At 43.8% G+C, this 20,930-nt stretch overlaps 1 protein-coding gene across 8 annotated transcripts in view; it reads left to right on the forward strand.

Annotated features, from left to right (window-relative positions):
• The window catches only part of DIS3L2 (DIS3 like 3'-5' exoribonuclease 2), a 286,215-nt gene that overhangs the window by 71,325 nt on the left and 193,960 nt on the right, over nt 1-20,930 (forward strand). For all 8 annotated transcript variants that reach the window (XM_073359152.2, XM_073359149.2, XM_073359151.2 and 5 more), the window contains one exon: nt 20,223-20,457. In XM_073359152.2, coding sequence (XP_073215253.1) covers nt 20,223-20,457 — 235 coding nt within the window. The remainder of the gene's footprint in view (nt 1-20,222; nt 20,458-20,930) is intronic.

The following is a 20,930-nucleotide window of genomic DNA, read 5'->3' on the forward strand; positions in this document are numbered from 1 at the left end:
ACCGAAGGGTTAGAAGGGACTGCAAGGATCATCTAGTCTGACCCCCAAAGTGTGTCTTTATTGAGTTCTCGTGCTGTCATCAGTCTGTCCTCGCCCCACCTGCTGTTTACGTGAAATTAGACTGGAGTCTCTTTGAGGCAGAGAATGTGGTGCAATTTATATATAGTGAGGTATGTCTAGCATAGTTATAGGGTTTGAATCAGAGTTTGAATGATTTACCCAAGGCCACAATGGATGAACAAGGACCAGGGATATTAATTTCCTTATGACAGGTTTCAGAGTAACAGCCGTGTTGGTCTGTATTCGCAAAAAGAAAAGAAAAAAAAAAAGAAACTTGTGGCACCTTAGAGACTAACCAATTTATTTGAGCATAAGCTTTCGTGAGGCATACTGTGGAAAGTGTAGAAGATCTTTTTATACACAGAAAGCATGAAAAAATACCTCCCCCCCAACCTACTCTCCTGTTGGTAATAGCTTATCTAAAGTGATCACTCTCCTTACAATGTGTATGATGATCAAGGTGGGCCATTTCCAGCACAAATCCAGGGTTTAACAAGAACGTCTGAGGGGGGGAGGGTAGGAAAAAACAAGGGGAAATAGGTTACCTTGCACAATGACTTAGCCACTCCCAGTCTCTATTCAAGCCTATCCAATTTGCAAATGAATTCCAATTCAACTGTCTCTCACTGGAGTCTGGATTTGAAGTTTTTTTGTTGTAATATCGCAACTTTCATGTCTGTAATCGCGTGACCAGAGAGATTGAAGTGTTCTCCGACTGGTTCATGAATGTTGTTGTTCTTGACATCTGATTTGTGTCCATTTATTGTTTTACGTAGAGACTGTCCAGTTTGACCAATGTACATGGCAGAGGGGCATTGCTGGCACATGATGGCATATATCACATTGGTGGATGTGCAGGTGAACGAGCCTCTGATAGTGTGGCTGATGTTATTAGGCCCTATGATGGTGTCCCCTGAATAGATATGTGGACACAGTTGGCAATGGGCTTTGTTGCAAGGATAGGTTCCTGGGTTAGTGGTTCTGTTCTGTGGTATGTGGTTGTTGGTGAGTATTTCCTTCAGGTTGGGGAGCTGTCTGTAGGCAAGGACTGGCCTGTCTCCCAAGATTTGTGAGAGTGTTGAGTCATCCTTCAGGATAGGTTGTAGATCCTTAATAATGCGTTGGAGGGGTTTTAGTTGGGGGCTGAAGGTGACGGCTAGTGGCGTTCTGTTATTTTCTTTGTTGGGCCTGTCCTGTAGCAGATGGCTTCTGGGAACTCTTCTGGCTCTATCACAGCCTCAGAAACAACTCTGACATCATAATCAAAAAGGCTGACAAAGGAGGTGCTGTTGTCATCATGAATAGGTCAGAATATGAACAAGAGGCTGATCGGCAGCTCTCCAACACCACTTTCTACAAGCCATTACCCTCTGATCCCACTTGAGAGTTACCAAAAGAAACTACAGCATTTGCTCAAGAAACTCCCTGAAGAAGCACAAGATCAAATCCGCACAGACACACCCCTGGAACCCTGACCTGGGATATTCTATCTACTACCCAAGATCCATAAACCTGGAAATCCTGGGCGCCCTATCATCTCAGGCATTGGCATCCTGACCCTGTCTGGCTATGTAGACTCCCTCCTCAGGCCCTACGCTACCAGCACTCCCAGCTACCTTTGAGACACCACTGACTTCCTGAGGAAACTACAATCCATCGGTGATCTTCCTGATAACACCATCCTGGCCACTATGGATGTAAAAGCCCTCTACACCAACATTCCACACAAAGATGGGCTACAAGCCGTCAAGAACACTATCCCCGATAATGTCACGGCTAACCTGGTGGCTGAACTTTGTGACTTTGTCCTTACCCATAACTATTTTACATTTGGGGACAATGTATACCTTCAAATCAGCGGCACTGCCATGGGTACCCGCATGGCCCCACAGTATGCCAACATTTTTATGGCTGACTTAGAACAACGCTTCCTCAGCTCTCGTCCCCTAACGCCCCTACTCTACTTGTGCTATATTGATGACATCTTCATCATCTGGACCCATGGAAAAGAAGCCCTTGAGGACTTCCACCATGATTTCAACAATTTCCATCCCACCATCAACCTCAGCCTGGACCAGTCCACACAAGAGATCCACTTCCTGGACACTACAGTGCTAATAAACGATGGTCACATAAACACCACCCTATACCGGAAACCTACTGACCGCTATTCCTATCTACATGCCTCCAGCTTTCACCCAGACCACACCACACGATCCATTGTCTACAATCAAGCTCTGCGATACAACGGCATTTGCTCCAACCCCTCAGACAGAGACAAACACCTACAAGATCTCTATCAAACTTTCTTACAACTACAATACCCACCTGCTGAAGTGAAGTAACAGATTGACAGAGCCAGAAGAGTACCCAGAAGTCACCTACTACAGGACAGGCCCAACAAAGAAAATAACAGAATGCCACTAGCCGTCACCTTCAGCCCCCAACTAAAACCCCTCCAACGCATTATTAAGGATCTACAACCTATCCTGAAGGATGACCCAACACTCTCAGAAATCTTGGGAGACAGGCCAGTCCTTGCCTACAGACAACCCCCCAACCTGAAGGAAATACTCACCAACAACCACATACCACACAACAGAACCACTAACCCAGGAACCTATCCTTGCAACAAAGCCCGTTACCAACTGTGCCCACATATCTATTCAGGGGACACCATCATAGGGCCTAATCACATCAGCCACACTATCAGAGGCTCGTTCACCTGCACATCCACCAATGTGATATATGCCATCATGTGCCAGCAATGCCCCTCTGCCATGTACATTGGTCAAACTGGACAGTCTCTACGTAAAACAATAAATGGACACAAATCAGATGTCAAGAATAACAACATTCATGAACCAGTCGGAGAACACTTCAATCTCTCTGGTCACGCGATTACAGACATGAAAGTTGCGATATTACAACAAAAAAACTTCAAATCCAGACTCCAGCGAGAGACAGTTGAATTGGAATTCATTTGCAAATTGGATAGGCTTGAATAGAGACTGGGAGTGGCTAAGTCATTGTGCAAGGTAACCTATTTCCCCTTGTTTTTTCCTACCCTCCCCCCCTCAGACGTTCTTGTTAAACCCTGGATTTGTGCTGGAAATGGCCCACCTTGATTATCATACACATTGTAAGGAGAGTGATCACTTTAGATAAGCTATTACCAGCAGGAGAGTGGGGTAGGAGGAGGTATTTTTTCATGCTTTCTGTGTATAAAAAGATCTTCTACACTTTTCACAGTATGCCTCTGATGAAGTGAGCTGTAGCTCACGAAAGCTTATGCTCAAATAAATTGGTTAGTCTCTAAGGTGCCACAAGTACTCCTTTACTTTTTGCGTATACAGACTAACACGGCTGTTACTCTGAAACCTCTCCTTACAATGTGTATGACAATCAAGTTGGGCCATTTCCAGCACAAATCCAGGTTTTCTCCCCCCCGCCCTCCTCCCCACAGAAACCCACTCTCCTTTTGGTAATAGCTTATCTAAAGTGACCACACTCCTTACAATGTGTATGATAATCAAGGTGGGCCATTTCCAGCACAAATCCAGGGTTTAACAAGAACATCTGAGGAAGGGGGAGGGAGGGTAGGAAAAAACAAGGGGAAATAGGTTACCTTGCATAATGACTTAGCCACTCCCAGTATCTATTCAAGACACCCCCCCCCCTCCCCCAGACGTTCTTGTTAAACCCTGGATTTGTGCTGGAAATGGCCCACCTTGATTATCATACACATTGTAAGGAGAGTGATCACTTTAGATAAGCTATTACCAGCAGGAGAGTGGGGTGGGGGGAGGTATTTTTTCATGCTTGGTGTGTATAAAAGATCTTCTATACTTTCCACAGTATGCATCCGATTAAGTGAGCTGTAGCTCATGAAAGCTTATGCTCAAATAAATTGGTTAGTCTCTAGGGTGCCACAAGTATTCCTTTTCTAATTTCCTTTTGCATGTGTCTAAGGAGCCTATTCTCATATCAGGCTAGAATTCAGAAGTTCTGCGCTTCCAGGGCTGTGTCTAGATAACTTTTATCTTCACTACAGTGTTGTAGTAGAGAAATTAGGTTCTGAGGTTACTTTGTTATCCCGTCTGTGCATAAATTCAATCCTATGTGGAACTGAGAGTGAAAAGAATCTTTCAAGCAGGAAGCCTAGACAAAACTAACGTTCTCACATTGTTTCCTAAGCCTCATAGATGGCTGGTGTGTGCATATAAAGGGGGAGTTAGTGGGGGAACTAGGTATATGCAAGAAGCTTTTTTGAAAAGCAAAGACTTGTAAAACATGCTACCTAAAATCTCCCCCTACTAAACTGATGCTTTGTTTTGTCAACCAGATGTAGTTCGGTGTCAGGATTTCCCAGGATCAGGCATGAATAATCCTGAAATCCTTGGCTCTCATTTTATCTTCTGTTCAGAAATGATTTTTAGGGACAATAATATTTTAAAGTCCATAACAGGGGATATGGAGGGCTTTATTCTTCTCCCCTAGGGAAGGTGGAAAGAGCCCTCCATTTCCCCTATTCCCAGAGTCCTAAGGGTTTGCCCCTCAAGTTCCTTCCTCCATGGGGACAGTCCTGCTGATCAGCAATGCTTGTCATGGCTGTCTCTATATTCTGTCCTCACTGCTCTTGCACTCTTCAGAGAGGCTGCATTAAGGGCCAAGTGCAGAGCTATGGTAAAGGGGCTATGTTCTAATCCCCAGCCCTGCTGTGTGCAGTCGGACTGCTGAGAGCAGGATGTGCTACTGAAACTAGTTACTATTTGGTGATTGGCTGATAGGGCTCAGTGCACTTCCCAACGGGCAGGGGTCCAGGTCACTCTCACTGCATTCAATAGTTCCCACGTTGGCCTCTCAGGAGAGAATCCAGGGCCATGCAGCGTTTTCTGTGACGAGAGTAATGATGTCTCCAGAGAACGCTAGCCAGCACCTTCTACAGAAATTACTTGATCTTCAGTCCCAAACAGAGCAAACGCTGGCTGTTTGTGTGGCAGTTTGTTTGGCTGTGATCATGCTAGCGTTGAGGGATGGTATTACATTCCTTAAGTGGAGTCATTGCTGTGATTCTGTGTTTTCATGTCCTTTAAATCCTACTTAGGTGTTGGCGTAGGTGTCAGTTTTCCATTATTTGGTAGAATAGCCGCTCTATGAATGGATCTGGTTTTGTACATTTATTTTGTTGTTGAGACTAAGGTTGAACGTGGGGGAGGTGGTCATCCCAGCACAATTTCATTTTGCCTGATCTGCCCTTGAATTGGAAATGATCAGTGTCTGTGTGAGAGACAATTTCTATAAAAAGCAGTATAATCATTGGGAAGCTCAGGTATTGTCCAAGTGCAGCCATAAAGGGAGGAACAATGGAGGGGATGGGAAGGAAGCAGAGTGCTGTACAAGAAACCGTGAGAGTTGGACACTCGGTAATACTCTAGCATTATCCTCCTCCAGGTTTCTGTTGCTCCTGTCCCACTGTATAAATAAGCAAACAGGCCTGGTCTGATGGAGTGCACCAGTCAAAGGAAGTTCCCACTGGGGCATATATACTCTGGGAACTTCCATAAATTGTTCTTTAATATGACAGTTTCCAATTATGGGTTTTTATAATAAGAGGCTTATTGGCAGCTAGTAACACAAGTTAACCGTGGAAATTTGTATTGCTTTTCTTGGCCCCAGTGTGTTTCCTGAACAGTGTGTGCACTTTGTCCCAGGTGTACCATTCTGAGCTTTGAAAGAGTGTCCGAGCATGTGCAGTGCTGAGACCCTTAGGAGTTGGCACTCAGGGCCCAACCAAAGGAACAAAAAAGGCTAGTGGAGAATTGCAGAGATTGAGCTTTAATGTGTTAACTCGTTTGTTTGTTTGTTTTTATGGCAAAATAGAAAATGACCAACTGTGAGAGATTTTCTTACACACACACAATAATTCTGACACCATTCTGAACTTACCTTTTAATGTGTATAGACTTAGGAGATAGCATTATACGAATTTCATGGATAGCCACCTGTATGTTAGAAAAGGTATATATTGTCAGCTAGCTTTCCTCCACAGGTCACGAGCTTGTATAAACTTGTTCGTTTTCTGAAGTGTTGAGTAAGTGTTCGGCGATGATCTTTGTAATCAGGAAAATATGTTTTTCATACATCAGTATACATGAGTGTGGTGTGTTTTTGTTACAAGGAAGTAATATTCAATAAGTAGGTCTTTTTTAAAAATATAAATATATATATATATATATATCATATTGCAAGTAAAGTTGCAAGCAGTCCAAGTGGTGGTTGGCCTGTTTGCCGTGTAGCTTCTGACAAAAACTGGACATCTTTTTGCTGTCGTTTGCTGAAAATCGAGGGACTGCAGAGCATGGTCTCTTTCAAGATGTAACCTTCCATAGCTCTCTTCTGTAATCCACCCCTCTTGAGTGATTTATTCTAAGGCCTTGTGTATCATAGGGTTTTGTACTGGCGCTCATCACTGTAGCATTGCAGTATCTGTCCAGGCTACAAAAAATGATGGCTAGGAAACAGATTTTTAAACATTAAACAAAAAAAAAAAACCAAACAAACCCCCAAACCACCAGTTCCAGTTAGCAGGGAGAGTTTTGCTGCCAGTATGAATGGGGCATAATTTGATTTAAATGACTTTTGAGCAACAGCTCTCAAAATTGTTCCATGTATTTTCTTCCTGGCTACTGTTGAAAATATGGGGCCGAATAGTTTCTGTGATGTTTCAAACCATTCTGTTCTGGCAGCCTCGTTGCTGGGCCCTTGTGTGTTACACTCTAGTTTCCAGTTAGCTGTGGCCTGGAGTAAAGCACACTGCTCATGAAATGCACCAAAGTGGGAGGTCTTGCAGTGAACAGGCTACAAGAAGCCCCAGGGTCCAGAGAGCAATTCACTAGGTCTCAGCAGGGAGGCTGCTAGTTCTATAGGGCACTTTTTAAAAATAGGCCTTGCTTGTAGGAGGGGAAGGAACGGTGTATGCTGGATTGGATTGCATGGGCCTCCTGGTAGGGTTGCAGTGTGGGGAAGGGTGAGCTTGGAGGGCTAGGTTAAAGTTTGGATCTTGGACCAAAACTCTTGCACCTCACCAGTTGGGGCTGTTCCATGCGTGTTGGGTGTGAAATATGCTTGACAGAATATCTCTAACTACACATTGCTGTTATAAACATGAAATGGTGCATCTCCATATGAAAACCATGTGTGCGTTTGCTGTTTGTCCCTCAATGACCAAACTGATATAGCTGGGATAGAATGCATTCACTGGACCCCACCTGCATACCCTGTTTGCTGCAGGGCCTCCTGTGTTCTTGGGGTTCAGTGCAGAGAGGATTAGCTGGGGAAAATATGCTCATTCTGAAGACAAGGTTAATTTTTGGCCCAACAACTTGAACAATGTTTGGGGAGCAGAAAGGGAGGGTGTGAGGCAAGTGTTGACCAGGCCATACTAAATGTGTAGCATCTAAAACTGTTGCAGACCTTCGAGGGCAGACTTCTCTAAAGTGGAAAGAAAACAATAAAGTGGCTCGACTTTAAAACAAGTACTAATAAGTGTCCGTGAGAACAGTGTGCATCTTGTTGGTTGGTTTTTCTTTTTGTTTTAATACATTGTTACCATCACTGTGTCTCTCATTGTTGCACATCGATTCTGGAACTCTTACCAGCTCTGGGCAGAGACGTTTCTCTCACTGGCATATTCAGTGTTTTTCTTGGGCTGGTTTCTGCAAGCTTACTGCAGTGGTGCTGGAACAGTTTCTATAGTGGGGGTGTTGAGAGCCATTGAACCAAACTGTAAACCCTGTATTTAATGGAATACACTTCTAGACAGGGGGTGCGACAGCACCCCGAGCACTCCTAGTTCCAGCATCTCTGGTTTACTGTGTTCTCATTACTAGATGCCATTAATATCACTGCTGTCGAAGCAGATAGAAGGGTTTCACGCATTTTGAGTCAAAATCTTTGCCATGTAGTTGCGATTCAACACCTAATCCTTCTACGGTATCAGGTTAGTACGAGTGGTGCCATTGTTGATTTTGTGCTATCAATTACTATTGTCCGGAGAATAACACTTTCTTTTTGATAACTGTTCTACTGCTTCCTCTCCTATTTTAAGTGGATCTGATAAAGAGTATAAGCTATAGAAGATAAGGGGCTGTTTTAACATATGATGACATTCTTAAATAGTATGGAATAAAACTGGAAGTTACTGATGGGGAGTGATCATACTACTTCATATATTGCACTTGAGAAGGCAAGCAGCAGTATTGTGCTAGGGTCTGGAGAGCTAGGACTGGGGAGACCATAGAGGATGGGGTTACAGTAGTCATGGTAGGAGGAGATTAAGGCGTAAGGAGGATTTAAGGAGTGGTAGGTTTGAGGCAATTGTGTATTATGACAAACGAGGAAGAGGTGGTGGAAAGTATATTAAAAACCTGTGGCAGATATGGGGCAAGGGAAATTCATCGAGTTTACAGATACTACAGACAAATGGTAGGTCAAAATCAAGATGGGTGAGTGCAGATAAAGTTGTCTGAGGCTGCTGTTCATGCTCAACAAGCATTTCTGTCTTTTGAGACGTTTGGCTGGAAGGTTACTATTAATAATAAATATTTATATAGTTCTGTAACTCTGCCTGGCTCCTTAAATAAAAAAAAAAATCCCTGCCTGGAGATCTAACAATTGTCGACTGAAATAAACATAGGACAGGAAGATGAAAAAGAGAGAGGGTAGAAAAGGAGGGACCAGAGTTAAAATAAATAATGTGAAATCTGCAATGAGCAAATTGTATAATTTCTGATATTTTAAGCAGAGACTGAAGCAGGGAATAAAGAGGAGGAGACAGCCCAGGAAAGGAAGCCACCAGTGAAAAGAAAGCGGAAAATGGAATTTATGAAGTGGAGGTGGCATGGTTAGAGTGGTGGGAGAGGAATACTATTTAAGATAGGCTCTAGATCAAGTAGGAATTATTTTGGGGAAGTTCTATGTCCAGTGCGATGCAGGAAGTCAGTCTAGATAAGGGGTGGCCAAACTATGGCCCGTGTCTGGCTCTTCAGACATTTTAATTTGGCCCTCGAGCTCCCGCCAGGGAGTGGGGTCTGGGGCTTGGCCACTCCAAGAGTGCCATGGCTCTGTGCGGCTCCCGGAAGCAGCAGCATGTTCCCTCTCCGGCTCCTATGCGTAGGGGTGGCCAGGGGGCTCCGTACACTGTCCCCGCCCCAAACACCACCCTCGCAGCTCCCATTGGCTAGGAACAACAGCCAATGGGAGCTGCAGGGGAGGCACATGTGGACAGGGCAGTGCACAGTGCTGCCTGGCCGCGCCTCCGCTTAGGAGCCGGAGGGGGGACATGCTTCTGCTTCCGGGAGATGCTTGAGATAAGTGCCGCCCACAGCCTGAACCCCTGACCTCCTCCCATGCCCCAATCCCCGGCCCCAGCCCTGATCCCCCTCCTGCCCTCTGAACCCCCACTGCCCCATCCTGGAACCCCCTCCCGCACCCTGAGCTCCACATTTTTGGCCCCACCCCAGAGCCTGCACCCCCAGCTGGAGCCTTCACTCCCTCCCTCACCCCAACCCCAATTTCGTGAGCATTCATGGCCCGCCATACAATTTCTATACCCCGATGTGGCCCTTGAGCCAAAAAGTTTGCCGACCCCTGGTCTAGATGATCACAGTGACCTCTTTTGGCCTGAGAATCTCTGAATCTCTAGGGGTATGTCTTCACTGCAGGATTAACTTGGGCACTTACTCGGGTGTTGCTCCAGCCCCCCTCTTGTTTACACACCAAATCCTGTCACTTGAGTTTAGTGGTGTTTTCAACCAAGGCTAGTTGGTTCATCTGGAGCTGACGGCTAAAACCCGAGTGATGTTTTCATGTGGGTTGGTAAGCTGCTCACTTTGCCGTGAGGATGCAGGCTTGCTCACTCGAGTGCTGATAGTCTTGCAATGCCATCCTACAATCCCCCTGGGCATCCAGAAGGACAGACAAGTTCTTCCACAATTCCCTGGGAAGGCATTCCGGAAGGGGTCCGCTTACTGCAGCACACAGAGCAATGGGGTATGCCCAAGAAGTGCTAGGGACACAGATGTTGAGAGCAGCACCTGTGAGAACCCAGCCACTTGTGTATGGCTTTGCACTGTGGTTGCTCACACTTAGCCTAGGCTGACCTGTGTGCTCAGATGTGGGTGCCAATCACTGAGTTAACTACAGGGAAGATATAGCCATGGGAGCTGCATGTTAACTAGACTCTGAGGTTGGAGAGGAGGTGGTAATGGAGAGCTTGGTGTGAATGAGAACTTTGGTAGTGGGTGCGAGTGGGTAAATTTTAGAAATTAACCAGTTTAACAGTCCCACAGCCAGATCTCTCTACACTTGGCTTTGAAAACATACATGTCCGGTCTTGCTCAACTGCCCAGAATTTTGGGGAAAAACAGGAGAGCACATAGAAAACTGCTAAGAAATAACCCTGCTGTCCCTATAGTATAGCAGGTGCGGTGGGTTGCTTTCAGGAGGCCTTCAAAACTGTGGATGGTCTTGTCAGACATTGATATGCCAAACCCACATGAGTTGTATGGACTTCATTCCGTGACCTGGACTCCAAGTCTGTTTGTTGTGGTGAGTTTAAGGAAGACCAGTAACATTTCTTAATGTAACCTTGTTTGCTATATGAATTGAGAAATGCGAAAGCTTTCATCCTTGTAACGGCACCACAGTGACTTACCGATAGTACTATGCATGTAATATATTAATAATAATCAGTACAACAAAGCCCTGTTAGTAGGCAAATAGCTTTGTACGGTCAATAAGAGCAATTTGGGTCTGGATGATGTTTGCACATTTATCAAATCCAGTTGTGGTGTGTGCTGGGAAATAAAATTATAGCCATCCTGCTGGCCTTTCGTGCATATTTCCAGTGACTTAGAATTAAAGTGTTGTAACGCTAACCTTATTGGTGTGTTTTAAAAGGAATCTCTTAACTGCGCATACTGAAGCCAGTTGCCTTTATTAACTACTCTCCATTGCCAGTGCCATCTGGTACAATAAGTGAGATTACAGCAGGAATGGAAGGTGATGGGGACAGGTGTTTTTCCCCTTATTGGAAGTACCGTATTTTATTTAGCCAAGCAGGAATGAAAAAGAACAGACATTTGTTTTGTTGGGGTTTTTTTCAGAATAAAGTCCAGTTTAAAATGGAAAAAACTGATGGTGCAATGGATGCGGGTGTTCCGCAATAGGGGTGTGAAATGGTGGTGTTTGTATTACTGTTGTGGTAGCGATTTTGTGTTTAAGGCTGGGATGGTATTTTCATTCAAAGCCCCCTGTTTTCAGTCACATCTTAATTCAAAATGAACCTTGTTCGGTCTGATTTCTGTGCCTTATGCATGTGCGTAACTCATCATTTTTCAGGGATTCACAGAGTTTAAGGCCAGAAGGGACCGCCAGATCATCTAGGGTTCTAGCCTGACCTCCTGTATATCACAGACCATTACATTTCACCCTGTTACCTCGGTATTGAACCCAATCATTTTGTATGACTAAAGCACAATTTGTGTTTGGCTAAAGCCTCTCTACCAGAAAGGCATCCGGTCTTGAGTCTCAAGATGGAGAATCCACCAGTTCCGTTGGTAGATTGTTCTAGTGTTATAAAAAGATTGTCCTGTTTCTAATTTGAATTTTGTCTGGTTTCAGCTTCCAGCCACTGGTTCTTGTTATGCCCTTTTCTGCTACAGTAAAGAGCACGTTAGCACCTGGTATTTTCTTCCCATGAAGATACTTATACACTGCACCCATATCACCTCACCATCTTCTGTTTCATAAATTAAGTGGAAAACTCTCACTGTAAGACATTTTCTCTAGCTCTCCAGTAATTATTGTGGTTCTTCCCTGCACCCTCTCCAAGTTTTGAACAGCCTTTAAAAAATGTGGAAACCAGAACTGTATGTGGTATTCTACTATCTGTCTCGCTAGTTCCTAGTTGAGAGGTAAAATCACCTCCCTGCTCATACTTACTTTTCCTCTGGTTGTACATTGTTGCATTAGCCTTTTTTACAGCAGAATCACGCTGGGAGCTCATGTTGAGATTCTTATCTGTTATGACCAATAAATCCTTTTCAGAGTCACTGCTTTCCAGGATACACTCCCCCATCCATAGATATGGCCTTACCATAGTGATTCAGATTGCACTGTCTGACTGCCGTGTCCTCGTCATTATTTACCATTCCACCTGTGTTCGTATCATCCACAAATTTTATCAGCTGTGACTTGATGGTTTCTTCCAGTTCATTGATTAAAATGTTGAATTGCCTCTGGTCTAGTTGCAGAACCTCAGTAGAAACCTAATGGGCCCTAGGGAGATACTATATGTACCCTGAGATGACATGTTTCCTGGTCACTGCAAGGCTTCTTACTTTGGTTTGTCTCATGAGCACTTCGGAAGCGGAGACATTAATAAGAATCCCCTTAGGGCTGCCAGCTGATCACATGTGGCTTGTCTATTAAATTTCATAGCCAGGCTCCTTTGTTGTCTAACTTAAATTTGTTCATTTGTTGAAAATATGCCCTCACTAATTGAGATTCCTGTGCGCCAATATAAAACCGCTATTAGGCTTTGAAAATGAAGACAAATGCTGCCTTTGACCTTTTTGAAGCAATTCTGTTTGGAAATAAATTATTGTGGTTTTGAAAACTGAGCACCTATACAGTAGGCTATTTAAGTAATAACTTAAAGGTTTTTCCTGTTTGAGGTAGTAATGGTATCCTGGGCAGATACACACCTGGTAGAACAGAACTGCCCTCGAGTGTTCTGGTGACAGTGTTTTTGATTTAATTAAGTTGTATGAGTTTCAAAATCACATCTGGGTGCAATGTGTTTTAGCTAGTATTTACCGACATTCTGAGTGAAAGCTGCCCTGTTCATGCATGTATGGCTAATTGAGTTGCATACTGAATGAGACTTAAATGAGGCAGGACTCTTCATGCTTCCTTCTGTGTGTACTAAGTTGCACAACCAATAGTCGATTAGCCATTGAGCCAATGGGGCCCATGCCCAGGGCCCCCCGACCAATTGGGGGGGGAGGTCCTGGAAAAATGGGCACCCCAGTGCCCCAACCCTGCTCCCCAGCAGGAGCACCAGGTGGGCGGGGGAAGCCTTTGCGCCTCGACCCCGCTCCCCAGCAGAAGTGCTGATGGGTGTCTGTCTGGGTGGGAAACTGCATATGGAAGGGGTGGGGAGGGCTCAGGCCCAGGGCCCCACAAAACCACAATCCACTTATGTGCACAACACAACGTGCATACTTAGTGATACAGGGCTCCATTGGGGCAGGCCATAATATTTCAGTGGTGTCTAGTCGAATAATTTCAATTTGTGAAATGTAGACTGGTCATGGGCATCATTAACATTGTTACTGAAGGGCAGTAACTAGAAAAGCCAAGATTTTTCAAAGAATAAACAGGACCGGCCTTTGTCATTGTATGGATAGAAGACTATGTACGTGGAAAGTCTATGGAATATGAGGAACAGACCTCATAGGATTACTACTGACTGAGAAAGCAGTCTCTTCCGTAACTCAATAGGTAGTTTTAATGCTTTTAGACATGAAGTTTCCTGGTTCAGTTTCTTGTTGGAATTAATTCCTCACAAGTAAGGACAATTGTTGAATTTATGGTTACTTCTAAACCATGCAGAATACAGAGAAGTGACCATCAGGCTGTACAGATTTCACTTATCCATGCCAAGATGCACTTGCTCATTAGCTGTTTTTATTATCCTTTGTGGTTGAGATGGTACTTTCATTCAAAGCCCCTATTTTAGAGGGTTATAACTTTCCGAAATCATGGTGTGGCAGAACCTTGATGCTTGTTCAGGGGAGGATGTTTGTTGAAAGTTGCAGGAAATCTATTCAACCGCTATCTTGAGGATCAGACATTCAAGTGAGCAGCTGACTTTCAACAAAATGCTTATTAAAAGTTACATTTCAATGTAAAAACCATCCAAAAATCTCTTAACACAACTTTGGGGTTGAGACTTTGTGCAAAAATCAGGAAATCCAGAATTGAGGTCCTTTAAGAAACCTTAACTTTGCATCCTTTCACTCCATGATTACATAACAGTGTGAAATGCCCTACTTTTCAGTAAATACAATGTCAGATGCATCGGAAAGACTCATCCAGAAAGACTGCAAATTAGCGGACTGTAACAGAAGTAGTTTAAATATACAATTATAAAAGTTTTTAGTATTACTGCATGTGTCCTGCTGTCTGGAGTGGTTCACGACCATGAGTGCCAACCTCATGACAGACTGTCAAAAAGCAGCGCAGACCCCACAAGCTGGTGGTAAGTTCTGTAAATAGATTTCACTAACCCGGTATCAAAGCGTGAGCTCCTGAAGCACGATAACAGTTTTACCAAGGAGTCACAGAGAGTCCCCTTGGGCTCTCCGGTCTATATTGCCACCCAGAAAAGCTGGACTAAGTGATAAATGGTCACTTACACCAAAGATCACAAAGAATTCAGTTTGCTTCCAGTTCTAAGAGATCAGTCACTTACCCCAGGTCATTTTGTACCTCAGATCTCACACCAAAGACAATGCTTGTAGCCGATCCTGTAGTAAACTAACTAGGGATTTATTAACCTGGAAAAAGAAATGAGTTATTCACAGGTTAAAGCAGGCAAACATACTGTGTATAGCTTGAGAGGGGTAGTCGTGTTAGTCTGGATCTGTAAAAGCGGCAAAGAGTCCTGTGGCACCTTATAGACTAACAGACGTAGTGGAGCATGAGCTTTCGTGGGTGAATACCCACTTCGTCGGATGCATGTAGTGGAAATTTCCAGAGGCAGGTATAAATATGCAAGCAAGGATCAGGCTAGGGATAAGGAGGTTAGTTCAGTCAGGGAGGATGAGGCCCTCTTCTAGCCGTTGAGGTGTGAACACCAAGGGAGGAGAAACTGCTTTTGTAGTTGGCGAGTCAGTCACCATCTTTGTTTAATCCTGAGCTGATGGTGTCAAATTTGCAAATGAACTGAAGCTCAGCAGTTTTTCTTTGAAGTCTGGTCCTGAAGTTTTTTTGCTGCAGGATGGCTACCTTTAAATCTGCTATTGTGTGCCCAGGGAGGTTGAAGTGTTCTCCTACAGGTTTTTGTATAATACCATTTCTAATATCTGATTTGTGTCCATTTATCCTTCTATGTAGGGACTGTCCAGTTTGGCCGATGTACATAGAGGGGCATTGCTGGCACATGATGGTGTATATTACATTGGTGGATGTGCAGATGAACGAACCGGTGATGGTGTGGCTGATCTGGTTGGATCCTGTGATGGTGTCGCTGGTATAGATATGTGGGCAGAGTTGGCATTGAGGTTTGTTGCATGGATTGGTTCCTGAGTTATAGTTACTATGGTGCGGTGTGTAGTTGCTGGTGAGAATATGCTTCAGGTTGACAGGTTGTCTGTGGGCGAGGACTGGCCTGCCTCCCAAGGCCTGTGAAAGTGAGGGATTGTTGTCCAGGATGGGTTGTAGATCACTGACGATGCGTTGGAGAGGTTTTAGCTGAGGACTGTATGTGATGGCCATTGGAGTTCTGTTGGTTTCTTTCTTGGGCTTGTCTTGCAGCAGGAGGCTTCTGGGTACACGTCTGGCTCTGTTGATCTGTTTCCTTATTTCCTCATGTGGGTATCGTAGTTTTGAGAATGCTTGGTGAAGATCTTGTAGGTGTTGGTCTCTGTCTGAGGGGTTGGAGCAAATGCGATTGTATCTCAGCCCTTGGCTGTAGACAGTGGATCATGTGGTGTGTCCAGGGTGGAAGCCGGAAGCATGAAGGTAGGCATAGTGGTCGGTGGGTTTTCGGTATAGGGTGGTGTTAACGTGACCGTCACTTATTTGCATCGTGTTGTCTAGAAAGTGGACCTCCCGTGTTGATTGGTCCAGGCTGAGGTTGATGGTGGGGTGGAAGCTGTTGAAATCGTGGTGGAATTCTTCCAGGGTTTCCTTTCCATGGGTCCAGATGATGATGATGTCATCAATGTAGCATAGGTAGAGAAGGGTCGTGAGTGGACGAGAGCTGAGGAAGCGTTGTTCCAGGTCAGCCATAAAAATGTTGGCATATTGTGGGGCCATGCGGGTGCCCATAGCGGAGCCACTGGTCTGGAGGTATATATTGTCACCAAATTTGAAATAATTGTGCATGAGGTTAAAGTCACAGAGCTCAGCAACCAGTTGTGCTGTGGCATCATCAGGGATACTGTTCCTGACAGCTTGTATTCCATCTGTGTGTGGGATGTTTGTGTCGAGAGCCTCTACATCCATGGTGTTTTCTGGAAGATCACCAGTGCATTGTAATTTTCTCAGGAAGTCAGTGGTGTCACGGAGATAGCTGGGAGTGCTGGTGGCATAGGGTCTGAGTAGAGAGTCCAAATATCCGGACAGTCCTTCAGTGAGAGTACCAGTGCCTGAGATGATGGGACGTCCAGGGTTTCCGGGTTTGTGGATCTTGGGTAGTAGATAGAATAACCCCGGTCGGGGCTCTAAGGGTATGTTGATTTGTTCCGGTGTTAGTGTAGGGAGTGTCCTGAGTAGATGGTGCAGTTTCTTAGTGTATTCCTCAGTGGGATCTGAGGAAAGTGGCCTGTAGAATTTGGTATTGGAGAGTTGTCTGGCAGCCTCCTTTTGGTAGTCAGACCTGTTCATGATGTCAACAGCACCTCCTTTATCAGCCTCTTTGATTATAATGTCAGGGTTGTTTCTGAGGCTGTAGATGGCATTGCGTTCTGCACGACTTAGGTTATGAGGCAAGTGATGTTGTTTTTCCACAATTTCTGCCTGTGCACGTCGGCGGAAGCACCCTATGTATAGGTCCAGACTGTCATTTCGACCCTCAGGAGGAGTCCATGTGGAGTTCTTCTTCTTGTGCTGTTGGTGAAAGGGTATTTGTGTATCAGTGTGCTGTTCATCTGTATATATACTTTGTATATACACAGATGAGTTAGTCTGTGGTTCCAAAAGGTGACAGAGTTGTAATTTGTCAGCACTGAATGTCTTGTAGAGTTAACTCAGGTTGACTTTGGGGATCTCTGCTTCTGTTTCCTAGCTCCAGTCTCATGAGAGTCCAGACAGCAAAGAGATGAATTTTCCTGTCAACTATTTTATTTCCTCCTCCCAAAATTCAAGCTGGTGGGATGAGCTTTCATGCATGTAGCACCTCCCTGGGTGTAAGAGGGCCATTCACCCAGTCTTTGTATCACAATGTTTCACAATGGCCAATTTAGTCTCCACAGCCCTTCTTGATGGGCGAGGGAACCACTCCTCTTGTCTGGGTTCACAAGTTCAGAGCAGGCATTTTTACAGTTACAAAGCAAAACTTACATATTACCTTATAGCCCGGAATACAGATATTACAAGTAAGATTAATGCATGCAACAACTCAAGCATTTTATAGAGTCTAAACCCATCCTTACAAGTTTAACATGTATCTTGAACAACACTAACATACAGGTGAGCTGACCTAGTTTCTAGCTATAAATTTGTCAGTGCTCAGCTGATGCTTCCAGGCTTGGCAAGATCTGACACCTGGTCTACCAGTGTGACAGCATGTATGAACCACAGTAATAGAAACATGAAATGAAACTACATTATGACTTTTAGATGCTCCATATAAGAAGAAAAGGAGTACTTGTGGCACCTTAGAGACTAACCAATTTATTTGAGCATAAGCTTTCGTGAGCTACAGCTCACTTCATGAAAGCTTTTGCTCAAATAAACGGGTTAGTCTCTAAGGTGCCACAAGTACTCCTTTTCTTTTTGCGAATACAGACTAACACGGCTGTTACTCTGAAACCTGCATATAAGAAGAATTTCATCTATTGTGATGATCAAATGTGCTGCTATTCAATACCTAAGGGTGATGTTGCAGCAGAGTCTGCTTGCTGCACTCATATTACCTCGTAGCTTTTTGATCGTGCCCATTAGCCTTTGATTTTGTGAATTTTAATGGAGAACTGTACTTTTGTGTCATACAGGGTCCCTAAAATTGTGGACTTGCTGCAGGAATTACTGGGTGAAATTCTATGGCCTTTATTATATATGAGATCTGACTAGGTGATCACAGTGGACTTGCAGTCTATGAATCTATGCTAGGTAGCCCAAACTGATCTGATGTTTGCCCTGTGCAGAGGTCCCTAATCATTAAATCCAAGTTCTGTGGACTCCTGAGTTGTACTAATAAACCTGCTATAGGTGATAGTGATCCATTCCCTCTAGGTACAAAATGTAAATGGAGTTTTTGATTGCCACACGTGGAATATTATACTAGTCAGTGACAGCGGTGAGTGGATATGACTTTGAGAAGTTTTGGGAAATCCAGGGAAATCATGTATAGTACTTTTAAAATGCAGTAGCTGTCCTTTCTTCTAATTCCACACAAAGTCATCAGGTGTTAATCTCTTCTGTGCCACCCCTTCAGAAGAGCAGTCACTATCGTTCCAATATATTTGATGTTGCTAGCTGTAGTGGATATAGAAGGATTTATAGTGTAGCACTCTGGAACATCACTTGTACTGTTTCAAGGGAAAAGAGCAATTCAGGTGGAGTTTGCATGCATTGAAGAAAATGAAGCTCTGTGATTGAAATTTAAGAGGTGAACACATTCACATCTGACTGTGTTAGGGTCCAAATGTTACTGTTGACACTAGTTTTCTTTTTGGATAGCCACGCTGGCAGTCACTAGTGTGTGGAGCCCTGTCAGTTTGCTAATCTAATAGACTGTTCTTGCCCAGATCATTGTGTGTCAGTATTTTATATGCTGAATGTAGCCAGGTTTAATAATCAGTCACTTTTGTGCCTTCTGCCAGACTTCCCCCCCACCCCCCTTTTTTTTAAACAATGTAATGTTTAATTCAAAACCTGCTATGGAAACAAACTATATACATAAAAAAAAGCAAAGATGAAGATGAAAAGCACTGAGTCACGAAAGGTAATGAGAGTTCAGAATAATGTCATTTTAGTTTTTAAAAAATAATTTGAAATTAATCCCTTTTAAAATTGATTTTATTTTTATTACCTATTATGAAAATATTACAAGGACATGGGCACTGCTTGAAAGTACTTCTATAGTATGTCTGAAATCCTGAAAAGCTTGCCTTCAGAACATTGGTTGATCTATTTGTTCTCCAGTCACTAAAACAGAAATCTCTGAAGCTTTTTTAGATGCCATTTTTCTTGTTTAATATTGTTGCCTTCAGCTGGCACCTGTTGAGGTCAGTTACAGTGGTTCCAAATGACAAGAATCTACCATATTTAGTGCAATGGACAAGCTTTTTGCTGTATGTTCGAGGGCTCCCATTGCCTGTCTACTGGTATTATGAAGTGCTCTCATGTTCTAGCTTGGCAATACAAAGAATTGTAAACCTCCAGGTGAGTGTTAATTGCATGGGGAAACTCCCAAGCAATATGAATACCAAAAAGAGAGAGGCAGAGGAAGTCTAACAAATATATTATAAAGCACTGAAGCATAAACATGTAATCTGAAAGCATGGTTTCTTTGTAGAGATACATGTGAATTTTAGCTGGCCTTTCAGTTATTGCTGAGATGAAATATCCCAAATTACATTCTGCACAGAGAACGGGCAAGACATGACAGCTTGAGGCAACAAGAGGGGCTTAGAACGGTAGCATGTGGAGTTCCAGTCTGATGGCTTCCATTCTGATCCCCAGAGTCACACATGGAACAGTTACTGGCTCTGCATTCTGCGAAAGAGTACACCATCCGGTCCTGTCAGCCTCTCTCACTTTATTGGTAGAGGTATTTTTGTTCATGGTTTAGTTTGCTATATTACCTGTGAAGTTTCCCCATATGCATCTGTCCCTCTGCTTTAGGATGAGTGCCCCTTACTGGGTATCTTCTGGATGTGGGAGGTAGGTATCAACTGTAGGAATGTTCAGTAGGTGTATTGCAAAAGCCACGTTATTCCCCAGAGTTTCCTCCCCTCTTTTCCCAGAGAGGAACCTCTGTCCATAATGCAGTGTCTGCATCTAGTTGCCTGACAATCTCACTGTGCCACTAGCCATCTATTATACATTCTTCCCCTGCCCCCAGGACACAGATGAGAAAGGAAGATAGTGTTTTTTCCAGCTCAATGATTTAGCATGCATCTTCTTCCCCCCTGCTTCTTCAGGTAATAAAGCCAGATGGCAGTGACAAAGAGACAGAAGCGACGCATGAATCAGATGTCCCTGAGGAGCTGTTGGGGACTTGCCTTCCTCAAGAGCCAGTGAAAGGAGATGCTGAGAGTCCGGATGTCATTATAGAGGCTCAGTTTGATGACAATGATGCAGAGAATGGACAAGAGAACTCACAGAATGTGCTGGCTGATGACATTAAGAAACTTTCTGTGGATACCAGTGAAAAGGGTGAGTGGGTCAGATTGCTGTCTTTAACTTTGATATCAGCGAACTTGAAGTTTTTTTTTTTTTTTTTGCTGCTTTGCTTTGCTACAAGCTTTAAGGTGCAACATGGAAGTTTAATGTGTCACCACTCCTGTGCTTGCCATGCTAAGCTCCCTAACTAGTCAATAGGTTCAGTTCTGAGTGGATATTGAAAGCTGGCTTTTATGCAGCCTCAACTGACTCAATTTAAATCTGTAGAACAAAAATCACCCCTTTATATTTGAGATTCCCATGCTGCATGTGGCTGTGGTTTGCAATCTGACTCAAGATGTTGCTATAGCTTTTTCCTCCCATCCCAGGCAGGCTTTCTAATCTGTATTCCTCACATTGGGGTTAAGAATTAAATTCCTTTGGCTTTTTCTTGCATTGCACAGTTGAATGTTCTTTGTAACTCAGGTCTTTGAAGAATAAATTGATTTGTTTAAAAAAAAATTCAA

The sequence above is a fragment of the Lepidochelys kempii genome, chromosome 9, assembly GCF_965140285.1.
Source record: "Lepidochelys kempii isolate rLepKem1 chromosome 9, rLepKem1.hap1, whole genome shotgun sequence".
Lineage (NCBI taxonomy): Eukaryota > Metazoa > Chordata > Testudines > Cheloniidae > Lepidochelys > Lepidochelys kempii.